Source organism: Moschus berezovskii, chromosome 6, assembly GCF_049115385.1.
Source record: "Moschus berezovskii isolate FMDL1 chromosome 6, NW_MosBer_1.0, whole genome shotgun sequence".
NCBI classification, from domain to species: Eukaryota; Metazoa; Chordata; class Mammalia; order Artiodactyla; family Moschidae; genus Moschus; species Moschus berezovskii.
In genome coordinates this window covers 118,378,912-118,398,180 of record NC_142465.1, presented here as the reverse complement: position 1 = coordinate 118,398,180, position 19,269 = coordinate 118,378,912, and the positions used below count along the sequence as shown (strand labels likewise).

Genomic DNA, 19,269 nt, shown 5'->3' with positions numbered 1-19,269 from the left:
ACCTGACATGACTGAACTGCTTTATATGTTACTGACTTTCCCAAAAGAAAGTTAAAAAAGGAGTTTGCAGTAAATGGAAATCTCTAATACAATGTTTAATGCAATGTCTAACACAAAAGAAGGTTTAAAAAGATAATTTCTTTCCTCATCTGATTTTCCAGGAGTTAATTTTCTGTAAAAGCAAAAAGAAAAAAAAAAATTTCCAAATTGTAACACTGAGGGTTCCTTTTTCACTCAGGAGGTTTACTACTCAAAATGACAACAATTACATCTTTAAGAATATAATAAAAGGGGTGGAAACAGCAATACAATTGACAAAGTGCAGATGTTAAATAAACTAAAGATTTTTTAAGGGTGCTTTTTAAAGAGTAAGAGGATTAGAAGCTTGGGGAAATCCAGAATTTGGAAAAAAAAGGAAAGAGAAAAAGATGTCCTCAGCTGCGACCCCTCTGTTTATCAACAGCGTCTTGGGCTGCAGGACGGAGCACTTGGTCATGATCTGTATCGACTAGAGTAAGGAGAAGGGGGCTTCTGAACCGGTGGCCACAGTCTTCGTGTCTTGCGCACGATCATACCCTCTATCAGAGTAAGAAACTCGGTTCTGCCGCCTCCTCCGCCCCCACCACCACCGCTACCACTGCCAGGTGGTCTGCCAGTGCGTACAGATACCTGGTGCAGGTGTGTGGGCCCTCTGGGTTATAAAACAATCCACACAAACTCTCCTGCCATCCAGTTCCGGTCCACTTGCCCTTTCCGTAGCCTCCTTTGAGTCATCTACTCTTTGGAAATAAACAAAAGCATATCCTCGGGATGGTCCAGTTCGCAGGTCATAAACCGCACTGACACCACTCAGTGGTCATACCCCTGAGCGTACGTGCTGAGGGGTTCGCCCTGCTGCTTGCACGTCTCCTCTGGTTAGACACTGGAGAGTGATGTCGGCTCCTTTGACGCCAGTATCCTGGTGCCCCGACCTACTTCAAGATTGCCTCTTCGGCCCCAAAGTTGTTCTCCCCTACATCATTCAGGCTGGCCAGGCGCTCCCCAGAACTAAATAAGAGACAAGTCTTGGCTTGAGGACCGATGGCCTAATCAACCCGCTAACTGGAAGGTGAGGAAGAGGAAAAGGCCAGCAACAACGGCCCTTCCACTCATGCTCTGGCAAAAAGGCGCCACCAATGCATTATCTGAAAAATACATAGCAGAAAAGTATTTTGTTGTTGCTTTTCAGTCACTAAGTTGGGTCTGACTCTTTGTGACCCCCATGGACTCAGAGCACCAGGCTCCTCTGTCCTCCACTATCTCCCAAATTTGCTCAAAATCATGTCCATCGAGTTGGTGATGCCATCCAACCCTCTCATTTTTTATCGTCCCCTTCTCCTCCTGCCTTCAATCTTCCCCAGCATCACAGTCTTTTCTAATGAGTCAGCTCTTTGCATCAGGTGACCAAAGTATTGGAGCTTCAAGTTCAGTATCAGTCTGTCCAATGAATATTAAGGATTGATTTCTTTTAGGATTGACTAGTTTGATCTTCTTGCAGTCCAAGTGACACTCAAAAGCCTTCTCCAGCACCACAATTCAAAAACATCAACTTTTCAACACTCAGCCTTTTTAATGGTCCAACTCTTACATTTGTACATGACTATTGGAAAAGCCATAGCTTTGACTATATATATGGATGTTTGTTTGCAAAGTGATGTCTCTCCTATTCAGTGCGTAGTCTAGGTTTGTCATAGCTTTCCTTCCAAGGAACAAGTGTCTTTTAATTTCACGGCTGCAGTCACCTTCTACAGTGATTTTGGAGCACCCCCAAAATGAAATCTGTCACTGTTTCCACTTTTCTCCCTTCTCTTTCCCATGAAGTGATGAGACTGGATGCCATGATCTTAGTTTTTTGAATGTTGAGTTTTAAGCCAGCTTTTTCACTCTCCTCTTTCACTTTCATCAAGAGGCTCTTTAGTTCTTTGATTTGTGCCATAAGGGTGGTGACATCTGCACATCTGAGGCTGTTGATGTTTCTCTTGGCAATCTTGTTTCCACCCTTTGATTCATCCAGTCTAGAATTTTGTATGATGTACTCTGCATACAAGTTAAATAAGCAAGGTGTTGAGATACAGACTCGGTGTACTCCTTTCCCAATTTTGAACTAGTCTGTTGTTCCATGTCTGGTTCTAACTGTTGCTTCTTGACCTGCATACAGATTTCTCAGGAGGCAGGTAAGATGGTCGGATACTCCCATCTCTTTAAGAATTTTCCACAGTTTGCTGTGATCCACACAGTCAAAGGCTTTAGCGTATTCAGTGAAGCCAGAGTAGATGTTTTTCTGGAACTCTGTTTCTCCCATGCACCCCAGTGTTCATAGCAGCACTATTTACAACAGCCAAGAAATGGAAGCAACCTAAACATCCATTAACAGATCCGTATTCGGGGGAGCAGCAATCAGAGCAGAAAGAGCTCTGTAGGTCCTCATCCAAGCCCTCACATTGTACTGGAAAACTGCAACCCAGACAGAGTGAGGGACTTGAACAAAGCCCCAGGCACAGGTTGGGGTAGGGGCGGGGGTGGCAGAGTTTAGAACCCAGCCCCCCCCCGCCAGGGCTCTCCCAGGTCCCTGATTCAGCACAGCTGCCGAATTAAGACTGACTTGACCCCGGAGACCCAGTGGATATAGTGTCCCCATTTCCTGGCTCCCAGGTTCCCTCGCACTCTGTTTCCTCATCTGCGAAATGGGGGCAGGAGCAGCCTTCCCGTCGGGACTGCCAGAGACCTGGCAAAAGAGCTGGTGCCGCTCTCCCGGGGCCCCATCACCCAGAAATCTGGGACTGCGCTCCGGACCGAGGGCGTGCGTGTGGGGGCGCGTTAAGGTGCCCACATCCGGCTGAGGCTCCCAGGGCACACCTGGTGCACACCCGGGGATGGGGATGGCGGGGCGGGTCTCGGCTCGAGGGACCTCATTGGCTGGTGGGTGATGCAGCCCGGGGGCGGGGCTTGGGCTCCGGCCCCAGCTTCACCTCTTGGCCACACGTCCAACTCGGCACTCAACCGGTGAAACTTCCCGCTGGAGCACCCGCTCTCTGCCCCGTCCGCCAGCGATCCCCGCCTCCCCGCCCTGTTCCAGCCGCACCGCTGGGTCTGGCCCCATTGCCATGAGCTGCTTCGAGAAGGAGGGCAGCTGGAGCCTGTCCTTGGCGGGCGCGGGTTTCCTGAGTCTCTACCACGTCGGGGTGATCCACTGCCTGAGGCAGCGCGCCCCGCGCCTCCTCCGCGGCGCCAGCCGCTTCTACGGCTCTTCGAGCGGGGCGCTCATCGCCGTCAGCATAGTCAGCGACATGTCTGTCGGTGAGTCCGGGGACTGACTGCCTGGACCAGGAGCTCAGGGAGAATCGGCTTGCCGGCCCGAGTGGAGGCTGATTCCAACCTGAGAGGGTGGGAGCGGAGAGGGGTGTCTCAGGGAGCCTGGAGCGGTGCCCTGCGCTCCCTACGGCCAGCCCATTCCCACTTAATCCTTATGAGAATCCCCAGGATGTGGGACCACGGGCATCCCCATTTTCCAGAGGACAGATCTGAGGCTTAGAGCCTGGAAGACTGTTCCCAAGGTCAAGAGGCTGCACAGAGTATTTATTTATTTTAATATTTATTTATTTGGCTGCGCCTGGCCTGAGTTATGGCATACAGGATCTTTTAGTTGCAGCATGTGGGATCTTAAGGATCCCTGACCAGGGATGGAACCCAGGCCCCCTGCTTTGGGAGCCCAGAGTCTTAGCCACTGGACCACCAGGGAAGCCCCCTGCACAGAGCGTTTGAAGGCAGCGCTGGACACAGAAATTCTGAGTTGGAGTTGGAGTGGGTAGACCATTCATTCCCATGGCACCCGGGAGGAAGGTCAGGGGTTGAGGACCCCCTCCCTCCCCCACCCTGCAGACTTGTGCTGCTCCCGCATCCTGGCCATGGTCAAGCAAGTGGAGCAGCTGAGCCTGGGCGTCTTCCACCCTGCCTTCATGCCCATTGAGACCATCAGGCAAGACCTGCACGACTGGCTGCCCGCCAACATTCACATCCTGGCCTCCCAGCGGCTGGGCATCTCGCTGACCCACTGGCCCAACGGCGAGAACTTCATTGTCACCGACTTCGCCACTCGCGATGAGGTCATCGAGGTAAGCAGGGGGCGGGACGCAGGGCCTGGCAGCAGGTGGCTGAGCGCCATCTCCTACCCAAGTGACCTGCAGGCGCTTTCCAGAGCAGACACTTCTCTGGGACCCTGGGGAGGGGGGCGGATCAAGCAGGAGATGGACCTCATTTTGTTGACTAACGAGGGAACTGAGTTGCACAGAAGGGCGGCCACGTGAGTATGGCTCCCAAGCCTGCTGTTCAGAGGCCCCTCGGCTCTACACGGAGGGATATGGCTGGGCGTGGGGGGCAAAGTCAGGCTTCTTCAGTCAGGGCCCCTGCCAGGTCTGCTCTTCCCGGAGGAGGGGTGCCTGTCCACCCCGCCCTGGTCCTCCAGGTGCTTTTTGATGCAGCAGAGAAACATCAATTCTGTTATGTGCCAGTCACCACCGCAGGTGGGGACAGCAGAATGACACAGACAAAAATCCTTATCTTCCGGGGGCTCCTATTCAAACCTGTGAGGGTTCAGATGATGGCCACAAGCTCATGTAAGGAAATAAGAAGCAATCCAGGATCAGAAGGGGATATGACAGGGAGCCCCATAGTCAGGGAGGGGCCGGGTCCACGGGGAGCTCAGAGAGGTGTCGGGCACAGCTCTGCTCAGACTTGCCAGCCGGGTCCCTGCAGGAGAATCCTTTTCCCCGTGGTGCCCCACTGCCCAGCACAGGGACCATCTCTGGGTGCTGACCGGTGTATGGGGTGCTGTGCTAAGTCGCTCCAGTCATGTCCAATTCTTTGAGACCCTATGGACTGTAGCTCACCAGGCTCCTCTGTCCATGGATTCTCCAGGCGGGAACACTGGAGTGGGTTGTCATGCCCTCCTCGACAGGATCTTCCCGACCCAGGGATCAAACCTGTGTCTCTGTCTCCCACATTGTCAGGCAGGAAGCCCAGTGTGTATAAGAGAAGGGCCAGTCCTTTGCTGTGCGTTCATGTCCATGGGCTTCTGGGACTCCAGTGAGAGTCCCAGTATCCTGGCCCAGATGGCACATAGTACCTGGCACTACTGAGGCCTGGCACTCAGTAGGTGCTTAGTAAACATTAGCTGCTGTTGTTCTGATGACGAATCCATGGGAACAAAGCTCTCAGCTGCACCTCTATCCTGTTAGAAGTGGGATGGGCTCTGCATCTCTCATAAAGGGCTGGAGGGATGTTTCCAGGAGTTGAGTCCCAAGAGACAGTGTTCTATGCTTGATGAGTTTGGTGAGCTCTAGGTCAGCAGTTTTCAACTAAGGGTGATTTCCCCCCTGGAGACATTTAGCAGCACTGGAGACATTTCTGGTTGTGACAGCTCTGTGTGAGTTTGTGTGAGTTTGTGTGTGTGTGTGTGTGCACACAAAGGGCTGGCAGCTACAGGGTACAAACTGGGGATGTTGTGAAACACCCTGCAATGCACAGGACAGCAGCCCTCCCCAAACAGAGACTTCTCCAGCCCCCAATGTCACTCGTGTCAGGCTCTCTGTTAAGCATCTTTTCCCTGCAGGACTTGTCAGAGCCTCTACTGGGAGGAATAGACAGTGCTTTCCGAATAAGGAGAGAATCAGGGTTTCTTGTCAGAGGTTCCCCTGGTAGGGTGACCCCTGGTCCAGAGAACACACTTTAGGAGACATACCTAGATTCTCGGTGGAGAATTCCTGGCAGTTGGATAAAGGAGAAATGGTACTTGGTGTCTACCCTTGAGGGAAGAGTCCCAGCAGCAGTCCTGAGTCAGCATGGGGCCCAGCGGGAGGAGGAGGGCAGGTGTCAGGGCGGACTCCTGCTCAAATCCCCTCTTCTGTTTCTGCCTCTTGGCTGCATCCACAGCCTGCAGCATTTTAGTTCCCTGACCAGGGATTGAACCCTTGCCTCTGCGGCGGAAATGCTGAGCCCTAAGCACCGAACCGCAGTTCTCAAATCCCTCCTTAACTTTGAGAACTAGGCTGGGACGAGGCGATACCTCCCCTCCCTGGACACAGCTCTCCTGACACCATGGTGGGCTGTTCTGGGTTGGACTCCACGCCCAGAGCAGGTTCTGAACACCAGGAGCATAAACAATTGTGTTGTCACTGGCTTGTCTTCCCAGGCCTTGGTCTGCACCTTGTACTTCCCTTTCTACTGTGGGACGATTCCTCCCACGTTCAGAGGGAAGGTAAGTGCACTTCGGGGGCTCAGTGGCCCAGTCCGCCCCATCCCTACCGAGAGGTGTGTGGGTGGAGGAACCAGGTTTCCTGGAGCACTTACTGGGCATGTCAGCCCCCCACCCTGGTCCCAGGGGTGCTCAGAGCATCCTGGGCTAGGGGTCGACCTAGTGGTTCGGGGCAGTTGGAGGTGACCTGCTGCAGCCAGTTTCCGGGGGTGGCTTTGTGGCCATGTGGGCGGAGAGCACCCCAAGGGCAGAAAGGCCCCCTGAATTGCAGCGCTACATTGACGGTGCTCTAAGCAACAACCTGCCCTTCGCGGACTCGCCCTCCACCATCACCGTGTCGCCCTTCCACGGGACGGTGGACATCTGTCCCCAGAGCAGCTCGGCTAGCATACACGAGCTGAACGCCTTCAACGCCAGCTTCCAGATATCCACCAAGAACTTCTTCCTGGGCATCAGCTCCCTCATCCCCTCCAGCCCTGAGGTAGGTCTGGCCCCCTCCCCATGACCAGCCTTGCAGGTGTTAGAGGCTTGGCCATGATTTAGTGCCCCATGAGTCAGACTCTGTGCCTGAGAGCCCTCTCCACAAGCTCGGGGCATTTAGGACGTGTGTCCCAAGTATCACGGTCAAGCCCTTGAACTCAGCCTGGGCTCCCGATGTGTCTTGACTCATGCTTCATGTCAGGGCAGCACCCCAAGGCCACATCTGCTGACCTGGGGTTTAAGCCAGGCCTCTGCGGTGCTATTTGGGGTCAGGCTCAGTGACAAGGTACTATGATCATCTCCGCTCCTCAGGGAAGGACACCGAGGCTCAGAGAGGGTAAGCAAACTTCTTCAAAGTCACCCAGCCTGGAAACAGCAAAGCCAGACTTCAGATCCTCAGCTAGCCCAAACCCATGCTCAGTGTTAACGGCTGCCCTAGACTGTGACCAGATTGACCCTCTGTATGGCAGCAAGGGACAAGCACAGCAAAAGGTGGACAATAGACCCTTGTTTCCTGCTTTTTGCTCTTTGGGATTTCTGGGACGTGGGTGATTTGACAACTGTTTGCCATCCTAACAAGCTCCTTCTCACCAGTCACACCCCGGCCCTCCCCTAGTCCTCCACTTCTCTTGTGATTGTGCAGTATTTTGTAATTCATGAAACAAAGTCCTGTTCATTTAAGCTGATCCTCCCTACACCCATGGAGTGGCCAGAAAATCTCAGCCCGATTTTACAGCCCAGGAAGGCGAGGCCCTTAGGAAGGGGGTGCAGCCATTGAGAGGTCACTCGCAGGCCTTCCTGGGCCTGCAGGTGACTCCCTGCTCCTGGTAGGGCTCTGACTGAGAGCCTTGGCCATCTCAGGGTGGTCTTGGCCACGAACATCCAAGGGCAAAGGGCACTGCCGCGTATTGATCTGTAGGGGCCCAGACATCTCTGGCCAGGCCTTGTGATCCCATTTTCCAGAGGAGGAGACAAGCCAGAGAAAGGAGAGTCTGGAGCAAAAGCCCCCAGCCAGGGTGTCTCAGAGTGGGAAGGTGAATGAAGCTGTAGGGAGGGAGCTGCTGGAGAAGACGTGGCCCCCCGAGGTCCTGGGACTCCCCCTGTCCAGTGCTGGCCAGGGGCCCTCGGGGTGCTCGAGCCCTGCTGAGAGGGGATCTCAGGAAGCAGTGCCCTGGGATCCAGCTGAAGATGAGTCTCTGGCCCGTGGCTGCTGGCTTGAGGGGCGGGGCAGGCCTGCCGTGCCTCAGCCTGACCCGTGTGTTGGCAGGTAGTGGCCGACAGCTGCAGACAAGGCTACTTGGATGCCCTGAGGTTCCTGGAGAGACGCGGTAGGTAGCGGCTCCCCCGCGCTGGGCATCGCGCCCCCACGTGAGTGCCGCGTGGATCCCGCCTCCCAGCTGTTCGGGTTCTCAAGGGCCTTGGCTCATTCATCCTCTTTCTCAGCGTCTGCTCTGGGCCGGATGCTGGGGACCCAGGGAGAAATCGCACAAGTGTCCTGGGCTCCAGCTGCCCGCTGCCTGGTGCGAGGGAGACAGAGCATGAGAGAGACATCTCCCAGGGAGGACGGAGGGATGCTCAGGGTCACGGGAGTGCAACGGGGGCACCTGACCCAGTCTGGTGGGTCGGGTGGGCAATGAGGGCTTCCTGGAGGTGGTGACTGATAAGCTGGGTTTTAACATGAAGGCTACAGAAATATTGACAAAGGGAAGGAAGAGGGTACTCTAGGTAGGGAGAAGAGCAAGAGAAAGGAACAGAACTTGGCTCCAGGGTGCACGCCTCGGTGGGGCCATAGGATAGTCTGTGTGTGTGAGAGAGACAGTGCACTGGGAGGGCCAGAGAGGTCGTCTTAGCTGGAGAGCTTGGCTGTCGTCCCACAGGGCCATGCTCTTCAACATGGTAGAGCTGAGACTTGAACCCAGGCCGTCTGGCTCCAGGGTCCATGACCCCCGACCCCACCCTATGGCCCCAAACCCTCAGCAGCAGGAAGCACTCACGGAGCACATGTGCTCAGACACAGAAAGCTCAGACCTGGCTCGAGTTTTGTGTATTCATTGTGTCTGACTCATTGCATCCAAACAACCATACCCAGCAGACCTTGAGTTTCCCCCCCGTTTTCTAGGGAGGGGAACCACGTATGGAGCTGTTAGATCACAGAGCTGATGGGTGGTGACCCCAGGATCTGAGCCTTGGGCTGGGTCTTCTGGGCCTGGGGGTCTGTCAATCACTAGGAAGTGCACAGGAATCAGATGGTGGACAGAGCAGGGCCAGGGAGCTCAGGACGAAGTCATTCAGGACCAGCCAAGGGTCCACTCATCCTTCAGCCAATGGATCCCCAGAGCTGGGTTTGGGTGGTGAGGGCAGCGTGGAGCGCTGGGGAGGTCACTGTCGCTGGGAGGCTCCAGCTGTGCTGACCCGTTGCATCCCTCCTCTTCCCTGACCCAGGACTCACCAAGGAGCCAGTGCTATGGAGCTTGGTGTCTAAGGAGCCCCTAGCCCCAGCTGATGGGACCCCAGATGCTGCCCACGACAGAGGCCTGTCGCTCAACTGGGCAGTGCCCAACGTGCTGATCAAGGATGTGCCTGACTTTGAGCAGCTCTCCCCAGAGCTGGAGGCTGGTACTGCCCCTGTCGTCCCATCCATTCTCACCTTCCAGGTGCCCTGCACGTGGGGGGCCTGGGGCCAGGGACCCCACCTTGAGGGTGCTCGTGATCTGCAAGAGGACAGGACTCAGGCGTGCCGGGCGTGGTGTCCACGCCTCTTACATGGTGCCCCCTTCACTCCTCACCACAACCCGAGCGGGCCTGAATGTTTTCGTTGCCTATTTTGCTGATGAGGAAACTGAAGCTCAGAGAAGGGAGGGGGCTCACCAAGGTCTCAGGACCTACAACTGGCTGATTCGAACCGCAGTCTGTGCCTGAGAAAGCTAGGTCTTTGCCCACTGCCCAGGGAAGGGCAGAAGGTGCCGAGGGACAAAGCAGAGGCACACAGAGGCTTTCCAGGGGGAGACGGACTCACTTTATCCCCCGCCCCACCGCCCTCCCCAAACACTCTGAGGATGGTACTGAATGGTCCCCATCAGACAATAGAGGAAGCCAGAGCACAGAGGTTAAGTGACCTGCCCAAGGTCACCCAGCTGGCAAAGCAATTAGTCAGCCCTCCTGCTCGGTGATCTAAATGTCACAAAGGCCCCAACAGGAAAGGACAGGCACATGTCGTGGTCATGGGAGTGGGAGTCTGAGCAGCATCTAAGTGAGGTGTGAATGGAGGAGTTGGCCAAGCAAAAGAGGGGCCAGATGAGCTTCCAGGCAGAGGGCGTGGCCCGTGCAAATGTCCTGGGGCTGGTGGGGAGGGGCCCCTGTGGCTGAGGGAGAGGTGGGTTAGCAGAGATCAGCTTGGGGAGGATTGGACGGTGGGGCAGACGGCCTCCAAAGCTGCAGGAGGAAAGAGACCGGGAGCCACTGGGGCGACCCCTCACTTTGAGAGTTCACGACTGCTCGGAACTCTGGGCCCCAGTGTTGGCTGCGCCTAGCTGGGAGGGGACAGGCTGGAGAGGAGGGAACCTGGGAGGAGAGGCGATGGTGGTTGAGCCCAGAGCAGGGGCAAGAGGGTGGGTGAGGAAATGAGCGAGCCCCTCTTTCTGCCTGGGAGACCACATAGGGCGCAAAGACATAAGTCCGCAACTGCGCTGAGCTCCTGAGGTCCAAGCTTAGGGCTCTGGAACCCCAGCGGTGTCCCTGCAGCCACAAGGGGGCACCAGAGAGCTTCTCCAAAGGCCTTTATAGCATCTCCTAATGCAAGCCACTCCAGTACTCTTGCCTAGAAAATCCCATGGACGGAGGAGCCTGGTAGGCTGCAGTCCATGGGGTCGCTACGAGTCAAACATGACCGAGTTATTTCACTTTCACTTTTCACTTTCACACATTGGAGAAGGAAATGGCAACCCACTCCAGTGTTCTTGCCTGGAGAATCCCAGGGACAGGGGAGCCTGGTGGGCTGCCGTCTATGTGGTCACACAGAGTTGGACACGACTGAAGTGACTTAGCAGCAGCAGCAGCAGCAGCAGCAATCCTAATCCTGGCCTCCCCTACCAGTGGAGATCCTACCTGTATCCCATTTTTCAGAGGCAGTGACCTGGTTCAGGGGCAGGAAGGGACCCACACTAGGCCACATGGCAGGTTACAGGGAGCCAGGTCTTGGGATGGTGTTTTCCAGGAACCTGGAGTTGAGGCTGGTGGTGTGTGCATGGCCAAGCCATAGTTCAGAGGTCAGGATTTGGGTTCTGGCTGAGTCCCAGCCAGGATGCTGGGCCTTTGCATTCTGATCAGTTAAGGGGTTGGGGGCTTAGGAAGTGGTCGTGTGGTCACAGCTGCTGTCATCAATAGTGCTGATGTTATGGGAAGGAGGTATGGTGGGCACTTGTACTCCCAGGGTCCACAGCAGACTTTCCAGAGGGGCAGGAGAGGTGGAAGGAGTTCAGGGAGCCCGACAGGCTCCATCCTGACCCCACCACTTCCTGGCAATGGGCTTGGGCGAGTCACTGCTCCACCCTGAGCCTCAGTCTACTCATCTGTGAAAGGGGCACACTCTGCCATTTCGGGACTAACGAGGGAGCCTGGGTGGGGCTCCATCAATGCAGCTGCTTCCCCTGCAGACTGGCTGGGAGTGGGGGTGTCCTCTGTGGGCCGTGGGAGGTAGAGAGGGGGCTCGGGCTGTCTTCCCTAAGGGTGACTTTGAGGGGCGGCTGGAGGGTGAGGGGCAACCATGGCCTCTCTCGTAGCACTGAAGAAAGCCTGCATGCGGGACCCCAGTGCCTGGGCCTCTTTTTGCCGCTCGGGGCCTGGGCGGGCACTGACGTACCTGCTGCTGCCTTGCATGCTGCCCTTTGAGTACATCTACTTCCGGAGCAGAAGGTGAGGCATGGCCAGGGGTCCTGGGAAGGGTCTGACCCGTTGAGACCAGTGCCTGGGGCAGGAAGGGCGGCCGGCACACTGGGGCGGGGGGCAGAGCAGGGCGGGTGTCCCCTCACTGCCTGACACTGGCTGCAGGCCCTGAGGAGTCCTAGTCTCCTTTGGAAGACAGGACTGATGGGGGCGTTGGGTAACAGCTGTGACTTCAGTCCACCAGAAACGGGGCCTCGTGGTCAGCCTGGACCCTCCTGTCTCTGGGATCTTTGGTCCATTGTTGTGCCTATCAGAGCCTCAGAGGAAGTGAGTTCTTTCTGAGGGTAGGAGTTGGTCTGCCTCAGATTAACTGTGTGGCCCAGGCCAGGTATCTTGACCTCTCTGGGCCCCAGATTCCTTTTCTGTAAAATGAGGCCTTTCCAGAGCAGACTGGCTGTGGTTAGGCCCTCACTAAACGTCTAACTTTGCTGATTAATGGATCACTCCCTGTTTGTTAATTCATTCCACCAACAGTTATTGAGGGCCCGTCAAGGGTCAAGCCTTGGCTGGGGACCGGGAGGCAGGACTGAACGAGATCCAGCCCTGCCCTTCTGGGGATCACAGCCCACTGATCGTCACATATTTATCTGTGCCATCTGGCTGTGCCTATGGATACCGAGAGATTGACAGTGGCTATGGATTCCTAGGAGAGGTGTACAGTGGCTGTGAACTGGGGCAGCTCACAAGAGGGGCTATGTCATCAGGAAAGGCTGCTTAGAGGAGATAAGCTATAATCTGAAGGATGACTAGGAGTCCGCTAGGCCAAGAGGGATGGAGCAGCATGTGCAAAGGTCCTGGGGCAGAAGGCAGAGGGAGTAAAGCTCGTCTGAAGAGCAGAAAGGGAGGCTAGTGTGGCTGAAGTCAAAATCTGGAGCGTGTACAAGATGGAGCTGGGTAAGCTGGCAGGGGCGAGTCACACGGGTCTGTGGCCAGGTGAGGGGTGTGCTCTTTATCCTGATGGTTACAGGAAGGCCGTGGAGGATTTTGGCAGGAAAGTGTCATGCAGAGATCTGTATTTCTTTAAAACTCCCCATCCCCTGGAAGAAGGTCTGTGACAACGAGCCACTGGTCTCTGGCTTGCTCCATGCAGAGTCCATGACAGGGTCAGCCCTGCTGTCTGAACTGCTGGTGACCCAAAGCTGGGAGACAGCTTTATGCTGATGCAGACTTTCTTATGCAGAGCTTTTAGACTGCAACCACAAGTTGAAATAAAAAAAGACAAATGCAAATTCTAGCCATTTCAGTTACAAAAAGAAGATCAATGTATGAGTATTGATGGAGTCTCCTGCCCAGACCGCAGGGGTCTTTTCTATAAACTACATGCTCAACCACAGCATTGGTGATTCAGTGGTAGAATTCTTGCCTGCCACGTGGGAGGCCCGGGTTCAATTACTGGCCAAAGCAGGGTGATGTTTTGAGTCTTCTCTGGTGACTCAACTGTAAAGAATCCACCTGCCAATGCAGGGAGAAGTGAGTTTGATCCCTGGGTCAGGAAGATCGAGAATGAAATGGCAACCCACTCTAGTATTCTTGCCTGAAAAATCCCATGGACAAAGGAGCCTGGTAGGACATAGTCCATGGGGTTGCAAAAGAGGTGGACACAACTCAGCAACTAAACAACAACAACACCCTCAAAAAACACCACGGAACAGAACATAACTTTAAGTTTTGGGGCTTCCCTGCTGGCTCAGATGATAAAGAATTTACCTGCAATGCAGGAGATGCAGGTTTGATCCCTGGGTCAGGAAGATCTACTGGAGCAGGAAATGGCAACCTGCTCCAGTATTCTTGCCTGGAAAACCTCATGGACAGAGGAGCCTGGTGAGCTACTGTCCACGGGGTCGCAAAGAGTTAAACGAAGCTGAGTGACTGAGCATGCACATACTCAACATATCGGTTACAATAATAGGGGCAGAAGATCCAGAAACAAGGGAGGGGACAGTTCAATTCGTGTTTGGCTTGTTGCGGTACACCCGGTGGGCTGTCTGAGTCTCAGAAAGTGCCTGGCCAGGCGTCCTCTAGGCTGTAGTTGGGTGATGCTGCCCTCTGCTGATCCTGTGTGGTCTAAGTGGGGAGTCCCAGGAGGGCGCTGGGCATGGGAAGGCCAGGGTCAGATGCATTTAGGAAGCAGCTGGCAGCCTAAAGGAGCATGGATGAAGGGACACGGAGGGTGGAGGGCAGGGGCTGTTCTGGGGAGGAGGAGGGGGGACAGAAACATGGAGGCAGTAAGGTGACGGTTCTTACTTGGTCGGTGAGAAACTGGGGCCCAGAAAGTTTCCCTCCCTGACCTGTCTAGACCACACAGCGGGTGGGCAGGGCAGCGGGGCTGCAGTGCAAGCCAGCCTGACCCCAAAGCGCTGGCCTTTCCACCCAGGGCTTCCCACTTGTGCCCTTTGGAGTCGATGACCCTGAGGGCCTGGTGGTCTCCGTCAAGTTCATGGTCCCCGCCCCCTGATGCCTCTGCAGGTGCTGACCTGCTCCGCAGCGCAGTCAATGCGACTGGAGCTCTGTACTCCGCTTCCTCTTTCCCTTAGCCCTGGTGCTTGGGTGCAGGGGCCCCCAACTCTGCTCCGGCCCCGTAGGGAGGGTGGGCCCTGCCAGGCTCCACGCTCGGCTGGGCACAGACCAGGGGCTCTGTCTCTGCTCTCCCTCCAGATTGGTGGCGTGGTTGCCGGACATCCCAGCTGACTTGTGGTGGATGCAAGGCTTGCTCAGGAGCTTGGCCCTCGAGGTCTATTCCAGGACAAAGAACCAGTTCCTCAGGTTGGTCGGGTGAGACGGGCAGGGGGAGGTGCCGCTGGTTCCCCAGACCCTGGACGGGCAGTTGCATCATCCGTGTTCCCATCCACCCATTCGTACAGCCCGGGAACACATGCTGGATCCCTGCTGTGGGCCAGACCCATGATGGCCTTGAGGCAGGAGCTGGCCGGTCACATTCTCAGTTTTTTTGGGGGTCACCCTGCCCCCTTCATCCACAGGGATGGCCTGAGGTCACGGGGGATGAATGGATCTCTCTGCTCTGCTAGATCCCCTGCCATACTTCCAGATGTCTCCTGGACCTAGTGTGGGATCTCCCCAACCTGCCCTCCCTCCTGGCTGGAGACCCCAGCATTCCACCCCCTTGCCCCTTATACCCACTCGGCACCATTTGCTAAACAATGAAGTTGGCACAGTGTTCCCAGGGAGTGGCTACCCTGGAACCTTCCTGCTACCCCCGTTTGGCCAGGATAAGGGTTTATTGCAGAATTTAGGAGAAGAGCAACCCAGGGCTTCACCCAATCCCAGGCTCTGAAAATTCACGTTTGTTGGCTTCTGCTTTCTCTGCAGCCTGCTTGTCACCAGCCCCCTCCAGCCTAAGGCCGATCTTCCCAAGGACCTGGCCAAGGAGCCCAGACCTGCCCATCAGGCCTGAGGGGACCATGGCAGCCCAGCCCAGCAACTGGCCTCCCCTGACCCCCGTCGTGGCCCTTGTCCCATGCCCACGTCTGCGCCCAGTCCTGAGTCCTGATCCACCTCCCGGGGCTCAGAGCCTGACCCCTCGCCCAGGGTGGGCCCTGGAGGGTGGAGAGGGCAGAGACTCTTGCCCCAGGCCACTTGGGCAGGTGGCCCCCAGGGGTGAGAAGAGCCCCCTCCCGAGTCTCTCCATCGCCTTCACTCCTGGGGCTTCAGGTTCTTTTCCAGGTGAGACTCAACCTCCTGCCGCACCCCCAGGTCACTGTGTGCTCAGGTCATTCTCCCGTCTCATCAGAGGGAGGAAGGAAGCCAGGGGCTGAGACACATGTCTGGTTCTGGAATTTCCATTTGGGGGACTTGGGGCAACACCTCAGGGAATAAGGGTTTGGGTGTGTCATAAAGCAGCGTGCAGGGAACTTCTAGGATGGTGGAGAAAACACTACTGGCATACCAGATCCCTGGTTTTCCTGGTGGCTCAAACGGTAAAGAATCTGCCTGCAATGCAAGAGACCTGGGTTTGATTCCTGGGTCAGGAAGGTCCCCTGGAGAAGGAAATGGCAACCCACTCCAGGATCTTTGCCAGGAGAATTCCACGGACAGAGGAGCCTGGCAGGCTACATGGGTAACACAGAGTCAGATACAACAGAGCAACTGACACTTTCACTTGCACAGATCAGAGAACAAATGGAAATGTCGGGGCAAGGAGTGCCGCCTCTCTGACCCTTTCTGACTTTCTCTGTCCTGCGCTAACCCTCGGGGGGTAATCCCCGTGCTCTGCATCACTCTAGAAACCTTGATCTCTGACTTCCTCTGGGTCTATCACCCAGGGAACTCCCGGCAGGAGATGGGAGGGTGGGAGGAGAGAGAGGGATTAAAATCTCAGAAACTCAGCTATGTGTGCTTCTGTTGGGGTTCCCAAAGGCCCCTGGCTGCCACCACCACAAGTCTCCCCGATGTGTTCCTCAAAAAGATTTTTGATGAGCAGTGCCTCCAGCCTGGCCCCTCCCTCTCTTGGGCACAGAAGGTGCTGGGACACCAGACCTCCTCCAGCCTCTCTCAGGAGTTGCTCCTCTTCCCATCCTGAGAGCAGAGCCCACACCGTGCCCCTGGCCAGGCCCTTAAGAGACACTCAGCCCGAGGAGGGCTGGGAAGGGTGGAGACACGGAGGCAGGTGTGAGAGAAAAAGAAGTAAAGGAATAAATGTGTGAACAAGAGACATATTCATTCATTCATCTGACTTAACGAGTTATAGGCTCTGGGGACACAGCTGTGAACAAAACTTATATTCTGGTTGGGGTACGAGAACAGATGCTAAACAGGAAAGAGGAAAAGGTGAAAATAAGATAACCTCCAGGAGTGGCAGTTCTGTGAGGAGACAGGAGGGTGAGGCTGATGGGGGTGGGGTAGTTTATAGGGGGTGGAGAGCAGCCTGGGACCAGGTGGTCCTGGAGGGCCTCTTTGAGGAGGCGGTCCTGGAGGTGAGGTCTGAGATGAGGCGTGAGAGCCGGCGAAGGGTTCTGCAAGCGGGGGAACAGCGCACGCAAAGAGGGACCAGCGCTTGCAAAGGCCTTGAGTTGAGGATGAAGAGGGGCTGATGGGGTGCACTGTGGGCAGCAAGGCAGTTGTGGGGTAGGCGGGCGCTGGGGCCTGGAGGGCGCTGTCTGGATTGCGCAGTCACTGGGGGCAATGAGAGCAGAGAAGCAAAAGGTGACTGAGGGTGAGGAGAATCCAGGAGGGTCTGGGGATGAGGGTGGGACAGAAAAGGGAGTGGCTCTCCAGCTCCCAGTCCTGGCTTTCTGAGCGCCAACTGTCTGCTGAGTGTGAACTGAGCCCGAGGCAGATCCCTGCCTCAGGGAGCTCGAGTTCCTCTATTGCTATTTCTGTGAAGGTAATAGAGAGTCTGACCCTCACAAGTGCCCACCACTTGTAGTTGTCAAAGCCAGCTATCTCATTTAATTCTCACAGCAACTCTGGGAGGTGAGCACTATTCTGCCCCATTTTATGGGCAAGGAAACCAAAGTGCAGAGCGGTTCTGTGCGTTGGGGTAACTGGTAAAGCTGTAAATGCCCAAGTGTGTGCTCCAGGCAGCAGAAGGACCTCTGGAAAAATCACAGCTTCACTGTGAACCTGCTGTGCCATGCTGAGCAAGTTCTTTCCTCGATCAATTCCTCATTTCCTTGCCTTTAAAATGACTAGCTGGTTTCTAAAGGGCCTCCAGCTCCCACAACAGAGACAATTAATACCACCGTGCTCAGAGGGAGGAGAGATGATTCCAGCAGGGGATTAGCCACAGAGGGCTAGGTTTTTGAACTGGGTCTTTATGGAAGCCTAGATTCTAGGTTGGAAGAAAGTCATTTCAGGAGTGTGGCTGCAGATGTAAAGACAGGTTTGGGGTGCCCCCTTGTAACTTAAAGAGACAAAGAGTCTGGCTCGGATATGGGAAGCACCTGATCCCACAGCAAATAATTGACTGAGTTACCATTCAAGACTAGGTCAGGAGACTTCCCTGGTAGCCCAGGGCTAAGACTCCAGGTTCCAATGCAGGGGGCCTGGGTTCAGTCCCTGTTCAGGGAACTGGGACCCACATGCTGCAGCTAAGACCCAGGGGAGCCAAATAAATAAATAAAAATATTAGCAGTAAATAATCTAAAGTACATCATGAGGAACTCTGGGCTGGAAGAAGCACAAGCTGCAATCAAGATTCCTGGGAGAAATATCAATAACCTCAGATATGCAGATGACACCACCCTTATGGCAGAAAGTGAAGAGGAACTTAAAAGCCTCTTGATGAAAGTGAAAGAGGAGAGTGAAAAGGTTGGTTTGAAGCTCAACATTCAGAAAACTAAGATCATGGCATCTGGTCCCATCACTTCATGGGAAATAGATGGGGAAACAGTGGAAACAGTGTCAGACTTTATATTTTTGGGCTCCAAAATCACTGCGGATGCTGATTGCAGCCATGAAATTAAAAGACGCTTACTCCTTGGAAGGAAAGTTATGGCCAACCTGGATAGTGTAATAAAAAGCAGAGACATTACTTTGCCAACAAAGGTCCGTCTAGTCAAGGCTATGGTTTTTCCAGTGGTCATGTATGGATGTGAGAGTTGGACTGTGAGGAAAGCTGATCGCCGAAGAATTGATGCTTTTGAACTGTGGTGCTGGAGAAGACTCTTGCGAGTCCCTTGGACTGCAAGGAGATTCAACCAGTCCATTCTAAAGGAGATCAATCCTGAGTGTTCATTGGAAGGACAGATGCTGAAGCTGAAACTCCAATACTTTGGCCACCTCATGCGATGAGTTGACTCACTGGAAAAGACTCTGATGCTGGGAGGGATTGGGGGCAGGAGGAGAAGGGGACGACAGAATGAGATGGCTGGATGGCATCACCGACTCGATGGACATGAGTTTGAGTGAACTCCGGGAGTTGGTGATGGACAGGGAGGCCTGGTGTGCTGTGATTCATGGGGTCGCAAAGAGTCGGACATGACTGAGCGACTGAACTGAATTGAATCTAAAATAAATAGGATAATTAAAAAAAAGACTAGCTCAGGCTGTGGTTCCATCCTGTCTGCCCACTAGAATGCTCGGTATGAATATAGAAGCTCAGGACTTTCTTCAGAAATTCTGGTATTGAATTAGACCTGTCTAGGCAGGAATGTGATTGAAGCCTGTAGTTCCTCAGGGGCCACTCTGTGGGTGTGACCACCTGCCTGAGCTAGCACCCTGGGCTCAGACTTTCTTAAGGTCATCTGTGGCAACAGGCTGGTATGTGCCCATCTGTGTCTGGGGTCATGAGATCCTATTGGTTGACCTCTGCCCCAGCACTAAATCTTGGCTTCATCAGATATCCTCAGATATTTCAACCCCTCTGAACTTAGCATTCCACCCACAAGTCTGAAACTGTACACTAACTGGATATTTGGTGATGTTAAGGAATAATCATTACTTTTTAGTTGTGTTAATGTATTGGGAATATGGTTTCAAAGAGTTCTTATCTCTTAGAGATCTATGCTAAAGTAATGGCATAACACATGAGTTGCTTCAAAATAATCTGAGAGAGGAGGAGTGGGTGAGAGTTGATGAAACCTGAATTGGTAGCAGTTGAC

General features: G+C 54.6%; 1 protein-coding gene and 1 pseudogene across 4 annotated transcripts; one reads left to right on the top strand and one right to left on the bottom strand.

Annotated features, from left to right (window-relative positions):
* Positions 1 to 492: 492 nt before the first annotated feature.
* Positions 493 to 3,139, bottom strand: LOC129536155 (uncharacterized; annotated as a pseudogene).
* On the top strand, positions 2,305 to 16,377 carry PNPLA5 (patatin like domain 5, triacylglycerol lipase). 4 transcript variants are annotated; one of them, XM_055396288.2, is made up of 9 exons: positions 2,305 to 3,336; positions 3,919 to 4,151; positions 6,227 to 6,292; positions 6,561 to 6,774; positions 8,041 to 8,097; positions 9,212 to 9,385; positions 11,548 to 11,680; positions 14,366 to 14,473; positions 15,038 to 15,268. In XM_055396288.2, the coding sequence occupies exons 1-9, from the start codon at positions 3,144 to 3,146 to the stop codon at positions 15,120 to 15,122; spliced, it is 1,263 nt and encodes a 420-aa protein (XP_055252263.2). In that variant the 5' UTR covers positions 2,305 to 3,143; the 3' UTR covers positions 15,123 to 15,268. The 4 variants fall into 4 exon arrangements, with proteins under 4 accessions (XP_055252263.2, XP_088693675.1, XP_088693676.1 ...); XM_088837549.1 differs by lacking the exon at positions 11,548 to 11,680 and having other exon boundaries at positions 2,307 to 3,336; positions 15,038 to 16,377; XM_088837550.1 differs by lacking the exons at positions 6,227 to 6,292; positions 11,548 to 11,680 and having other exon boundaries at positions 2,307 to 3,336; positions 15,038 to 16,377.
* Positions 16,378 to 19,269: the final 2,892 nt, after the last annotated feature.